General features: G+C 44.2%; 1 protein-coding gene across 1 annotated transcript in view; it reads left to right on the forward strand.

Annotated features, from left to right (window-relative positions):
- The first annotated feature begins 9,057 nt into the window (after positions 1-9,057).
- SLC1A1 (solute carrier family 1 member 1) overlaps positions 9,058-13,997 on the forward strand; it is a 42,841-nt gene continuing 37,901 nt past the window's right edge. Inside the window, exon 1 of the mRNA XM_081176595.1 lies at positions 9,058-9,568. Coding sequence (XP_081032721.1) covers positions 9,472-9,568 — 97 coding nt within the window. The 5' untranslated portion in view covers positions 9,058-9,471. The remainder of the gene's footprint in view (positions 9,569-13,997) is intronic.

Consider the following 13,997-nt stretch of genomic DNA (forward strand, 5'->3'; position numbering starts at 1 on the left):
TTTAAACCAAATGTGATCCACCTGGAGAAGGAACTGGCAAACCACTTCAGTATTTTGCCAAGGAAACTCCATGGACATAAAAAAGGAGAAGCTTTGAGAAGAAAGTGAGAGTTTCCAAGGCATGCTCTGGTTCACGGTGTCATGGAGAGTCGAACACGACTAAGACAATGAAACAACAACAAATCTTTTGACAGATCAAGTCCAGCATTGAATCTCTTTCACTTCAGTTGTACTTACATGAGCAGGTAGGCAAATGCAAAAGTGCCGCTGAGAGCCTTTGAACTGATACACCACAATCTCTGCTCTACCTCATTCTGAAGGAAACATGAACCCCGGGGTAAGAGCCAGGAACCCCTGGAATCTCGTAGCGCTCAGATATTGGGGTGGTGTGCAACTATACTTTTGCCTACCACTTGAGGTTTCATGTCTAGCCAAACAGTGGTGGAGGAAGCCGATTGGGGACCTGGGATAGTGCACCCAGGGGCGGGGCAAACATCCCATAGGGGCAGGGTGATGGCAAGGCAAGCCGCCCATAGGGGCAGGGCATACCATGGGGCCTCCGGAGTCTGCCTGCCTCCTCGCACTCAGACACCCTACAGCTGGGGGGAGGCAGTGGACGGACCACCTGGGCAGCGCGGAGTCTGCGCGTGCCCAAGCCACCATGTCTCTCCCAGAAGAGATGTGTGGCTCGGGCGTGCTGCAGGCCTTGTGGTGAGTTCCGCCCAGCATTTTGTCACCCCCCTCAGTGGTGACACCCCCTTCCTCCGCCTCTGTAGCCAAATCTCTGGTGTGAAACAGAATTTCACTGTTTCCCCTAACTGGGTTCTTATGATTCATCTGGCCCGGTGACTGTAATTTTCTAGGACTTGTTTCACAATCCAGTATTTCCCCATTTTCTCCTGAGCATCTTGAGTGCATGGGGGAATGTTTTCTGAAATTTGCTCAAGGTGCAAATGTCCATCAAAATCATTGTCAGTTTCCTGGTGATTCCAGGAAATGTTATCTTTTCAAATTTCATTTATTGCTTTATCTTTTACAGGAAAAGTTTAACGCTTCAATTATACAGCCTTTATTATTGTGCTTCAATTATACAGCCCTTCTTAAACCTTATGAATGAACAAAGTTCTTCATCACAGTACTACCTGCAAAGAGAAGCTAAGAGCCCATTGCCTACAGGAATCATTAATTGTATAAATATTCACATAACTACATGTAGGACCCACAATATTATTTTATTATTATTTTATTTATAATAGTACAGAAGTGCAGAAAGGCAATAGACAATTAGTGTCCAATTATGATATGTTAATACACATAGCATAATTTAAAAGAAGTAAAGAGAAACTCTTGCCAACTTGCCATTATTATTATTATTATTATTATTATTATTATTATTATTATTATTTTGTATGCCACCCATCTGACTAGGTTGCCCCAGCCACTATGGGCAGCTTCCAGCAAATTAAAACATCAAACATTCCCTGTACAGGGCTCCTTTCAGATGTCCTCTAAAAGGCAGATAATTGTTTATTTCATTGATATCAGATGGGAGGAGTGTTCCATAGAGCAGGCGCGACTATTGAGAAGGCCCTTTGCCTGGTTCCCTGTAACCTCACTTCTCGCAATGAGGGAACCACCAGAAGACCCTGGGAGCCGGACCTCAGTGTCTGGGCTGGATGATGGGGTTGGAGACGCTTCTTCAGGTATACAGGTATACAACTTCATACAATCTACTGAATGTATTCCCTCCTCACTAAACAATGAAGGTTTAACTCACATTTATGGAAACGGATCCATGAGATTATAACCAAATGTTCTTGTTCCTAAAGCTCATACATCAACGTTGATGTGAATGTATGAAATACTGCCATGACCTTTGCAAGTATTTACAAGAATCTGAGAATACCCATCCAGGTGGATCTTACAGCAAGGTCAACTGTCATTGTAATTATATTCGTAGAACAAATTAAGAAAGTGTGTCTTGTTCCAATTACTTCAAGACAGATTGGAGGCTGCTGGTTACACCTACAATGAGCGCCAGTTTTACCTTCGCACTCTGAATTATTGGCATGTAGCCTCTCAGATACCCTTGGTATCTGATTATTGGTCTTTCTGAAGAACTCAGATTTTCACAACAACCATGTAGAACCTTCTTCCTATCCTGCTTGATAAGACGTTGCATCATCTGAGTTCATCTGTTTACCATTGCCACTCTGCGTTTCCTTCTGCTAAACTCTCTTGCTGTTCTCAGATGCTGAAGCAGATGGATTGGGGATTAAGTAGCTGGCAAGCAGCAGAAAGGCAGTGGCAATTCCACATACTGTCTCCCATATGGTGCTGCTTCAGGCATCTGTCTTAGGTGGCCTTGTGATAAGGCTAGCTCTGATTGGTTGGTTATAGCTGAATATAGGCAGAATGGATGGAGAGTTGGTTAAGGTTCTGCAATCCAGCATCAGAGGCCATTTTACACATGGTAGAATGGTCTTGAGTTCAAGACCTATGGTGCTCTGCTGTTTTTACATGTGATACATACCGTCCAACATTTATTTGATTAAAATAGGGGTGTCCCACTCCATAATGATCGTGTTACTAGTCATACCCCACACATCTTACTCGGTTGCCCCACCCACTCTGGGCAGCTTCCAACATATATAAAACATTAAACATTTATAAAAAAACAACAACTTCCCTATACAGGATTGCCTTCAAAGGGCTGGGGGGGGTTGGATAACTCCATACCCTCCAACGTTTCTCCAATGAAAATAGGGACATCCTAAGGAAGAGTATGGAAGTAAGAGCTGGACCATAAAGAAGGCTGATGGCTGAAGAATTGATGCTTTTGAATTATGGTGCTGGAGGAGACTCTTGAGAGTCCCATGGACTGCAAGAAGATCAAACCGATCCATTCTGAAGGAAATCAGCCCTGAGTTCTCACTGGAAGGACAGATCCTGAAGCTGAGGCTCCAAGACTTTGGCCACCCCATGAGAAGTGAAGACTCCCTGGAAAAGACCCTGCTGTTGGGAAAGATGGAGGGCACAAGGAGAAGGGGACAACAGAGGATGGGATGGTTGGACAGTGTTCTTGAAGCTACCAGCATGAGTTTGACCAAACTGCGGGAGCAGTGGAAGACAGGAGTGCCTGGTGTGCTCTGGTCCATGGGGTCACGAAGATTCAGACACGACTAAACGACTAAACAACAACAAGGAAAAGTGGGACATTCCAGGATCAAGTCAGAAACCGGGATGGCTTCTCTAAATCAGGGATGTCCCTGGAAAATAGGGACACTTGGAGGGTCTGCGTGAGCTCTACATCTGACTGAATAGGGACTGGTATGCAAGGCATGCACTGAAAGCAGAAAGCAATCAGGAATAGAAAGAAACTCACAGTTAGGGATGAGGGAGAAATTTGGTTCAGAACACATTGTAATGCAAACCTACCAGTTTCCAAAAACAATATGTACAATGCAATTCTCCAAAAAGGGGGGGTGTTCAGAAATGCATGTCTTAGGAATGTGTGCATAACAATGCAGATATTAGGGGAACCAGCATAGACATGTATTGGGCAAATTGCATACAAATTGTATATAATAGGAGAAATGTGCATTAAAATGCTGATTAATTTTGATTAGCTTCTAAAAAGTAAACAGATGCGGCAAAATGCCAAACTGAACTTAAGATGTGGGAAATGAGAACCTGAGAGAAAATGAAATCAACATTATTGTATCTGCCTCATTTATTTCATCTGCTCATTGCTAAGCACAGTCTTATTCCTAGCAGTTTCCAACCAGCACATAGTGTTCACTTCCAGTTCAGAGCATCTTCAAGATGTTCCCAGGACAAGAACTCGGAGAACAACGCATAGCAGGCCTGTTTTCACTTACCCACTGCTTATAAATATCACATTTCCAAAACCCAAGGTGTACTTTGTGGTTACCTTGTAATACATTTCCCCTTAAATGTTTGCACCCAGCAAGTCTTGGCCATGTCACATTGAACTAAGAAATTTAAAATGTCTGCAAAATTATTACCATTGGAAATTATTTCAATTATTATACAGCTAGAGACCCTTAGGAACATTGGTAGTTTTCTTATACCAAGTCAGACCATCAGTTTCTCTAGCTCATTACTGTCTATACGGAATGGAAGCAGCTGTCTCAGAAGGGACTCTTTCTCAATCCAACCAGGAGATGCCACAGGCTTAAAGTGGGACCTTCTGCATGCAATGTATTATTGATTGTTCCAGGTAGATTTTTTTAATTTTTCAGATATGGGTTCTGGAAATTCTGCTGCCAGGGCATGACAATTTATAATTCCAAGGCTGCAGGTTCAACCCCCGTAAGGGACAGCTGCGTTTCTTTCCATTGCAGGGAGCTGAAGTAGATATTCCTCAGGGTTCCTTCCAGCTCTACAGTTCTATGATTCTATTAAGAATGACCAGAATCAGACCTTTCCCTGTTTTGCTATTCAAAATATGGCAACCCTAGGTGTGTCACTGGCCAAGTCGGTGCAAAAAAAGTTTCAACAGCTATGCTATGTCTGAAAATACATCTGAAAATATTTGAGATGAATTACTTTGTCATACGTGTCACTGCGTGGCACTTCTAGTATATACCAATGACATGTGGTTTTTTATTATTACATTATACCCTCATAAAAATTAGATCTCGGCCCTGTATACCTGAAGTAGTGCCTCCACCCCCGTTGTCCAGCCCGGACACTGAGATCCAGCTTCAAGTAAGGTTACCAGATGTCCCTGTTTCCCAGGGACAGTCCCCTGATTTACAAATCAGTCCCCATACAAAATCCATTGAAGTTGAAAAGTGATGAAAGAATGGAGAATGAAGTTAATGGAATATGCAGAACTTGATAAATTAACAGGAAGGATCCGAGGCCTACGAGACCACAGATTCACTGAAGACTGGAGTAAATTTGTAGACTATTTGAAAAGTATTTGCGATGAACAATTAACGTTTGTAGGTTTGCAAGAGACTCTGTGAAAATAATATTAGAAATATTGTAAAAAAGGGAATAAGAGGGAGGAGGTTATTAATAAAAGGCAATATTAGATTAAGAAATGCGGAAGAAGGACTAAAACGGAGGATTTGCAGAAGAGCTGAGGGAAGTCCAAAAAATGTATTTGTGAAAAATTGTGTTATGTGTTTTTATATTTTTGTATTGCAAAATGAATAAAAATAATTTATTTATTTATTTTTAAAGTGTCCCTGGATACATTGAAAAAAATCTGGTAACCTCAGCTTCGAGGGTCTTCTGGCGGTTACTTCACTGCGAGAAGTGAAGTTACAAGGAACCAGGCAGTGGGCCTTCTCCACAGAGGCACCCACCCTGTAGAATGCCCTTCTGTCAGATGTCAAGGAAATAAACAACTATCTGACTTTTAGATGACATCTGAAGGCAAAGGTACAGCAAAGTTTCTAAAGTTTGATGTTTTATCATGTGTTTATATTTTTTGGATGCTGCCCAGAGGGGCTGGGGCAATCCAGCCAGATGGGCAGGGGCACAGTTTTGAGGGTTGAGATGTGAACAAGAAGTTGCAAGACAACAGGCGGGAGAGAGGTTGTGACAACATCAGGGCTTTGGACAAACCCTCAAACCAGCCTGCAGAGCCAAGGGTCAACTCAACAGCATGGAGCTGAGTGCCTATGTTCTTGTTTAGTCGTTTAGCCATGCCCGACTCTTCGTGACTCCATGGACCAGAGCACGCCAGGCACTCCTGTCTTCCACTGGTCAAACTCATGTTGGTAGCTTTGAGAACACTGTCCAACCACCTCATCCTCTGTCGTCCCCTTCTCCTTGTGCCCTCCATCTTTCACAACATCAGGGTCTTTTCCAGGGAGTCTTCTCTTCTCATGAGGTGGCCAAAGTCTTGGAGCCTCAGCTTCAGGATCCGTCCTTCCAGTGAGCACTCAGGGCTGATTTCCTGAGCGCCTATAACAGCATCTAAAGGACAGTAGCAGAACAGAAGAAGGCCAGGATTCCAAGAAACTCCTGCAAGACAAGAGGGAAGGGTACACACAGACCGACCTAGGACTGCCTAGCTCTTGGTTAGGCAGTACCCTACACCCAGGACTGCAGTGTGTACATGGGCACCCAAACTGGATTATGTATCTTGGGCTGCCCTTCAGAAAAACCAGAGTTCCTTCACTCAGTCACATTAGCTGTGGTGTAGCTCAGTTGGCAGTGCCAAGGCTGGGGGGGGGGGAGAGAGATAGAGAGAAAGGTCACAGGTCAAGCACTACATCTCTGGTTATCAAGTGATCTTATCATTTCGATAATCTTGAGAGCACAATATTATTCTCCTTGCAGCTCAGAGATTTTTTCCCCCCTGACAGTGGTAATTCCAATGTAATGGTTTTTTTTATGTGTATTCTTTTGGGGATTAATTCCTCAGCGCCTGTGCTTGAGGAAAATGTTGCGTTGGAAGTGAACTCTTGGAGAATAAGTACAAAGATCAAAAAGGGATTTAAAAGGGGGAAAACACTAAATAATAAAATATTGCTTTTTGTTTGCTGACCAAGTAGGTTCATTGCGGACATGATATAGATAGTTGCAGACCTTTCCAAAATAGAATCTCTTACCATCATTTTCCATTATTGTGTTCATCTTTTAAATAACTTCAGCAGTTCTGGGAGTGATCCATCAGCCTAGGGTACCTTTAATTCTTTTTCATTTTATTGAGACATTTTTATTACAGATTTGTGTTTGGTTACCCGTACAAAAACTACCAAACTGAATCTTCATCCAGGATGGGAGCCAATATCTGTCAACCTTTAATAATATTTTTTTTAAAATCAGGTTAACATCATTCAAATTAAACCACAAGAGCTGATAACTAACCCAAAATGTTTATATTTTGCATTGCATTGTTTTTATTTCTTGTGTTTTGCCCGTTTCTAATATAACTAAGTTATTAATTTAAGTTATTACTCCTTCCAAAGAGACCAAGGTAGTGTCCATGAGGTTATCCCATTTTATCATCATAACAGCCTAAAAACTACTGAGAAGTGACTTCACAGCTAAACATTAACTTGAACCCAGCCCACTACCCTCTGCAACACACTCTCTTTCTAAGATTTCCTTTCTCAGTCCCACCTGCAATATACATTCAGAATAGTATCATATTACTTAAAACAAAGACTAGAATTTCCAGCATGTTTAAGAATCAATCAGTCCTCCCTGGGAACTCTGGGAACCATAAGTCTGTGTGGACAATAGAGGGTCTTCTAACAATTCTCAGCACCCATAACAAACTACAGTTCCCAGGGTGCTTTGGGAGAAACCATGCCTGATGGAATTGATATGACAACTTGTGGACCTGGTGCCGATTGAAAGGCTGATTAGAAAGGAAATGAAATAAATAGTCTCTAATTACACAAACATAATGTTTATCCATCTGCGTCTTTGTTCACCGCCAAATTGTTTGCTTCACAAGTTGGAAAGGTGTATGCTGTTATTTTTCTTCAATTGTTTTTCTGTTTTCTTCCTTGTTTCTGCGTTGAGGGGGATGTGATACAAAGCAGGTAAGCATTTTGTACACTGCTGCAAGTGCTTGGCTCATTCGCCTTTTTAAAATTGAAATTTGTAAATCATAACAAGAGAGTGAATTTTTGCATACAAACAAAAGTAACAAAAAGAAACGAATCAAATATAACACAAAATCCAGCAGGAGAAGACAAACAATATTTTCCATGCAAGTGGGCACTTCCTTAATCTTAGGAATTCTCTTAGTCTTGCAAAATGAAAAAAAAGAATAAAAAATGAAGGAAGGAATGAAAAGTTAACACCGTCGTTTCCCTTGCTCCAAAATTACTAGTAATTCAGCAGAAATATAAAGAATATAGGTCTGCCTAAACATAGACTCAGAATCATTGAATTGTAGAGGTGAAAGGGACCCAAGAGTCATCCACAATGTAGGGTTATCAACACCAGTCCCCATCCAATTTTAAACCACACCAGACCCTCCTTAGCTTTGAAAATAAGTTAGCAGTTGTACACTTTCACAAAATCCAGAAGTTGGAATAAACAAGAGGGACCATATGGCCAGGGCTTCATCATTTGTAAATAACATAAAATCATGCCACTTTGCGAAAAATCAGTCTCTTGCAGTATGCCCCCTAGCTACTTTCAACTTGTTGGAAACATCTAGAAGAGCAATTCTAGAAGGGCCAGACTTTTTGAATACCAGTAATTTGAGTGCTCACTGGAAGGACAAATCCTGAAGCTGAGGCTCCAAGACTTTGGCCACCTCTCATGAGAAGAGAAGACTCCCTGGAAAAGACCCTGATGTTGGGAAAGATTGAGGGTACAAGGAGAAGGGGACGACAGAGGACGAGGTGGTTGGGCAGTGTTCTCGAAGCTACTAACATGAGTTTGACCAAACTGCGGGAGGCAGTGGAAGACAGGAGTGCCTGGCGTGCTCTGGTCCATGGGGTCACGAAGAGTCGGACACGACTAAATGACTAAACAACAACAACAATTTGCCTAAATATAAATGTCCTTCAGAATCTTGCCACAGTTACTCTCGCCGCTGTTAATAGGTGTGAAATGAGTTATTTGTTTTTTTTACTGTATATCCACATCTATATCTTCGAAGCGCGCTTAGCGCAGAGCAGGAGCCGCGCCTTTCCGCGCCCCACGCGGGTCGTCCGAGCGCCTCATGAAAGGGCGCCGAAGCCCCCACAACCCACCCCACCCCCGAGCGCCCGGCTCTTGAACCACAGCCCTGTGGGCAGGAGGGCCTGCTTGGCCCCGCCACCCTGTACCCGGCGGCCCTTTCATGGAGCATTTTTGTGGGTGCTGCTCGGGCACCCCGGGGAGCGCAGGAAGCTGGCACCTGTGGGCACGAAGAGGAAGCGCAAGCGCCGCTCGCTGGGGGAGGGCGCCCCAAGGTGCCCCCTCCCCCCCCCAGGGCCGTGTGGTTATGCAAAGTGACTCAGAGAGAGAGAAAGAGAGAGGGCGCCGCGCGCGCAGCGTCTTGTGCCAAGTGTTTTGGATGCGCCTGACAGAGACAGAGCGCGCCCTGCTCTCCAGCCACACACGCGCAGAGGCACCGCCACCCCCACACCTCTCCTCCTCCTCCTCCTCCTCTCCGCCTGGCTATCTTGGAGCCGCAGAGCCAGGCAGACTCCGCCAGTAGCAGCACCAGCACCAGCGGCGGCGAGAGGAGGAGGAGGAGACGCGAGAGACCCCGCAGCGTGACGAAGGCGCACGGTCCCCGTCCCCGTCCTCTCTCTATCCATACGCGCGCGCGCGTTCCAGCGAAACCAGCAGCCGGCCGAACGCGAGCGAGCGAGAGCCGTTCTGCCGTTGAGGGAAAGACCTGCCGGCTCCTCTCTCTGCCTCCGTCTCTTGCGCGCGTGTCTCTCGTCTCTCGCGGCGCGGCGCGCATCCCTCCGGCCTCTTCCTTCTCCTTCCCGTGCGTCTTTTCTCCCACCACCATCACCACGAGCCACCATGGCGCAGGAGCTCGCCCGGAAAAGGGGCTTCAACTGCAGGCGCTTCCTGAAGAACAACTGGCTCCTCCTGGCCACCATCCTCGCTGTGGTGCTGGGTGAGTGTTGGCGGGCAAGGGAAGAAGAGGGGGAAGGAAGGAGGGAGGGAGACAGGCGGGCGAAGGAAGCTGGAGTGTCGCGGGGGCGCGTGGAAACCTCTTTCATCATTCGGGGGGGAAAGGCAGCCCTTCCCTTTGGAGGGAATCCTTGGCGGCTGCTCTGGGTCAAGTCTGCCGCCTTCCAGCCGTGTGCAGTAGTCTTCCTTAAGGTGGGGTTGTAAGCAGAAAAAAAGAAAATGACAAGAAATAGTTCCACTTGCTTAACATTGAAGATGTATATGTGAATACACACAGAGAGACGTGTATATATAGGAACAAAGAAGATTAGATAGATAGATAATAGATAAATAGATAGATAGATAGATAGATAGATAGACAGACAGACACAACAGGGGCGAAACAAGGCATTATTTCACCCAGCCCAGCTTGGCACACACACACACCCCCATGCGCATTTGCGTACACATAGGTTGGGAGCATCAATGGTTTCCCTCTGGAGGCTTCACACAGGGCAAAAAAAAATCTGGCTACCCCCTCCCCCCAATAGCTACGGCTCTACACACACACACACACAGAGAGAGAGAGAGAGAGAGAGAGAGAGAGAGAGAGAGAGAGAGAGAGACATGCTAAACAAATGTTCAGCCACCATGGGAGAAATGTAGCGTTGTATTATAAGCATCCTAGAAAGGTAACCCAGCTGGGATTGGTTCCGGGACTTATAAAGGACCCCTGCTATCATTTGGGCAGGATTGCAGTCTATCTCTTCTAAGCTCTTTGCCAAACCCCCAGCTGAGCTTAATAATACCTAGTACACACACACACCCCTCGAATATAAATGATGATGGTGGATAGGTGTTTTCCTCGAGGAGAGCCCTTTCCAAAAGAATGAATATCTCCCTGGAAACAGATGCAGATTTGTTCTTTGTGGGGTGGGTGGAGGTTTCCTCAGCCCTGTTGCAATAAAGGAAAGAGCTGGCAGTGAGCAAATCTTTGCCACTGTGATGAAATGGTACTAATGTTTATGTGCTGATCTGGCATTCGTTGAGCGTCTATAGAATGCTGATAAAATTAAAACACCGTGGCTCCTGAGTCGAAATACGTTTACTCAGGTGTAAGTCCCACTAAGTTCAACCAGACTTGGCAAGTATTTTAAGAAAAGAGAAAACCTTAAGGAGAGCTGATTGCCCAGGTCTAGTCCCACTGCAGATCATTAAATCGTTCTTCATCTCAGCAATCATTGACTTGCCCTATACTAGTACCTGGCCCCGCATGATCCTAGTAATCTTGGAAAGGAGGCTCATTTCAGAAATGTTTGCTTCCAAGTAAAGCTTATTAGGATCATAACTGAAGTAAGGGAAAGATGACCATTCTGTGAATGCCGCATAGGAGCTGTGTCGCCTGATTTACATTATATTTTCTTTTTTATTATTATTTTATAAAAAAAATTATTAGATTTTAACAATGCAAAAGTATAGAAAAATACAAAGACAAAAAGAATACAAAAACACAAAATACATACTACGAAATACAAAAATGCAAACATTAAGCACAAAAATACAAAATACAAAAGTACATACATTAAATACTAATAATAAAAAGAAAAAACACATATAGGAAAAACACAAAAATTCCCTCTTTCTTAATTTTACATCTTAAATTCACATATTTTCCTGACTTCCTCACGTCTCCCGTTCTTGTATCCCTTTTAAAAGTTGGTTCAGCAAGTTCATATCCCATTAATTTATCTGTTGTTGGTCTAATCTTAGATTTTACCTTGTTGCTAGAACCCCAGCAATTCATCTGGTTTACATTATATTTACTTGCAAATAAACCCTGCTGAGTTCAAAGGAACTTGCTACTTGTCAAGTAGGTTTAGGATTGCAGGAGAGCCTAACAACGTGTACTCAGATGTAGGTGGCTCTGTATTTATTTATTTCTTTGTTTGTTTGTTTGTTTGTTTGTTTGATAAAAGTTATATACTGCTTGGTTGTAGAAAAAACCCATCAAAGCAATGTTAAATGGAACTCACTCCCAAATAAATGCAAAAAGCACTGCAGCCTCAGTTTCCCTTCCTTCCAGGAAGAATGATCCCCATTCTCTTTCTTAAATCTCCCAAGACACCTCTACTATGTGAAGTTATTTCTGTGTATTTTTTAAAAAATAGAAACAGACAAGTATTTTTGTATACAGTGGTACCTCAGGTTACATACGCTTCAGGTTACATATGCTTCAGGTTACACACTCCACTAAGCCAGAAATAGTGCTTCAGGTTAAGAACTTTGCTTCAGGATGAGAACAGGAATTGTGCTCCCCCGGCGCGGCAGCAGCAGGAGGCCCCATTAGCTAAAGTGGTGCTTCAGGTTAAGAACAGTTTCAGGTTAAGTACGGACCTCCGGAACGGATTAAGTACTTAACCTGAGGTACCACTGTATAAGCTGTACACTCTCACTCCAGCACGAATTGCCTGGCTGTCAAAAAATATAAAGTACCCTTGGTGATTGTTTCCAGCCAGGATTTGTTAAATAATTCATTTCAGTAATCTCATTTACTTGACTGCATTCAGTTATTGGTATTACTCTGGCTGTTAGAAGTGTAAATCACGCTTATCCAACCAACATCATTCTCATGCAATATTAATATTTGTTAAATGCCATCCGTTCAGTGTATTTCATAACGATGTGGGCAAATTAATACTAGAGACAAACATGCCTCTTCCCTCTCCATTTCTCTCAATACTGGTTTCCCATAACCTGAATTATAGCTCTCAGGATTCCACAAGTAAGTCATGGTGCCATAAAAAGACAAACAGCAGTGCGATTTTTCTTGAAGAAATTAAATCAAAATTCAAAAATTAATTCAAAATTCCTTTTGAAGTCAGTTTGTTTACTTTAGTGTTACAATTATATCCCACATTTGTTGCTGTTTAGTCGTGTCCGACTTTTCGTGATCCCATGGACCAGAGCACGCCAGGCACTCCTGTCTTCCACTGCCTCCCACAGTTTGGTCAAACTCATGCTGGTATTTTCGAGAACACTGTCCAACCATCTCGTCCTCTGTCATCCCCTTCTCCTTGTGCCCTCCATCTTTCTCAACATTAGGATCTTTTCCAGGGAGTCTTCTCTTCTCATGAAGTGGCCAAAGTCTTGGAGCCTCAGCTTCAAGTTCTGCCCTTCCAGTGAGCACCCCAGGGCTGATTTCCTTAAGAATAGATAGGTTTGATCTTCTTGCAGTCCATGGGACTCTCAAGAGTCTCCTCCAGCACCATAATTCAAAAGCATCCATTCTTCAGCGATCAGCCTTCTTTATGGTCCAGCTCTCACTTCCATATCCCACATTTATGTCCTCCAAATAGTTCAGTGGGTTACATTTCATCCTCACAGCAACTGTGTGTCATAAGTTAGGCTGAGAGAGGGCAACTGGCCCAAGGTAATTCAGGGAGATTCATGGCTGACTGGGGATTTGAACCCTGGTCTCCTACGTCCTAGTCTGATTGGGGATTTAGGGTCAACCTTAACCCAAGATCCACCAGTGAGTTAGGCTGCAGAAGATCTCTGGCTCAGTCAGCTGAGGCTGCAGTGGTTTATGTCCCCAACCCTAGCTTAGCTGGAGATGCACTGGTGCAAAATGCTCGTCTTGGCTCAGACGGTGCTCAGCCAGCCGACCCAAAGCTGACTGGATCAAGGCTGGTGTCAAGTCCCTAGGAAAGCATGTTGGGGACAGGGACAGGCAGGGAAGAGACTTCATAGGGACCCTAACTCTGTTCATCTCAATCATGTGGCCTAGCAGCCCAGCAGAACTTATGCCAGCAAAAAAAAGTGGTGCTGTAAGTCACACTCTTAATTTACGGCTTATTTAAGGCTATTACAGTGGTACCTCGGGTTAAGTACTTACGTAATTCGTTCCGGAGGTCCATTCTTAACCTGAAACTGTTCTTAACCTGAGGTACCACTTTAGCTAATGGAGCCTCCTGCTGCCACCGCACTGCCGGAGCATGATTTCTGTTCTCATCCCGAAGCAAAGTTTTTAACCCGAGGTACTATTTCTGGGTTAGCGGAGTCTGTAATCTGAAGCGTATGTAATCTGAAGCGTATGTAACCCGAGGTACCACTGTATTTTAAGGCTTCCCTCAAAACGGGGTTGGGCTCTCTCAGTTGGCAGTAGCCTTGCTCCTGAATGGGGTTTGGATCTGGCTTACCTTAAAGGTAAAGGGACCCCTGACCATTAGGTCCAGTTGTGGCCAACTCTGGGGTTGCGGCGCTCATCTCGCTTTATTGACCGAGGGAGCCGGCGTACAGCTTCCGGGTCATGTGGCCAGCATGACTAAGCCGCTTCTGGCGAACCAGAGCAGCGCACGGAAACGCCGTTTACCTTCCCGCCGGAGTGGTACCTATTTATCTACTTGCACTTTGATGTGCTTTTGAACTGCTAG

This window comes from Podarcis bocagei, assembly GCF_964188305.1.
Source record: "Podarcis bocagei genome assembly, chromosome: 17".
NCBI classification, from domain to species: Eukaryota; Metazoa; Chordata; class Lepidosauria; order Squamata; family Lacertidae; genus Podarcis; species Podarcis bocagei.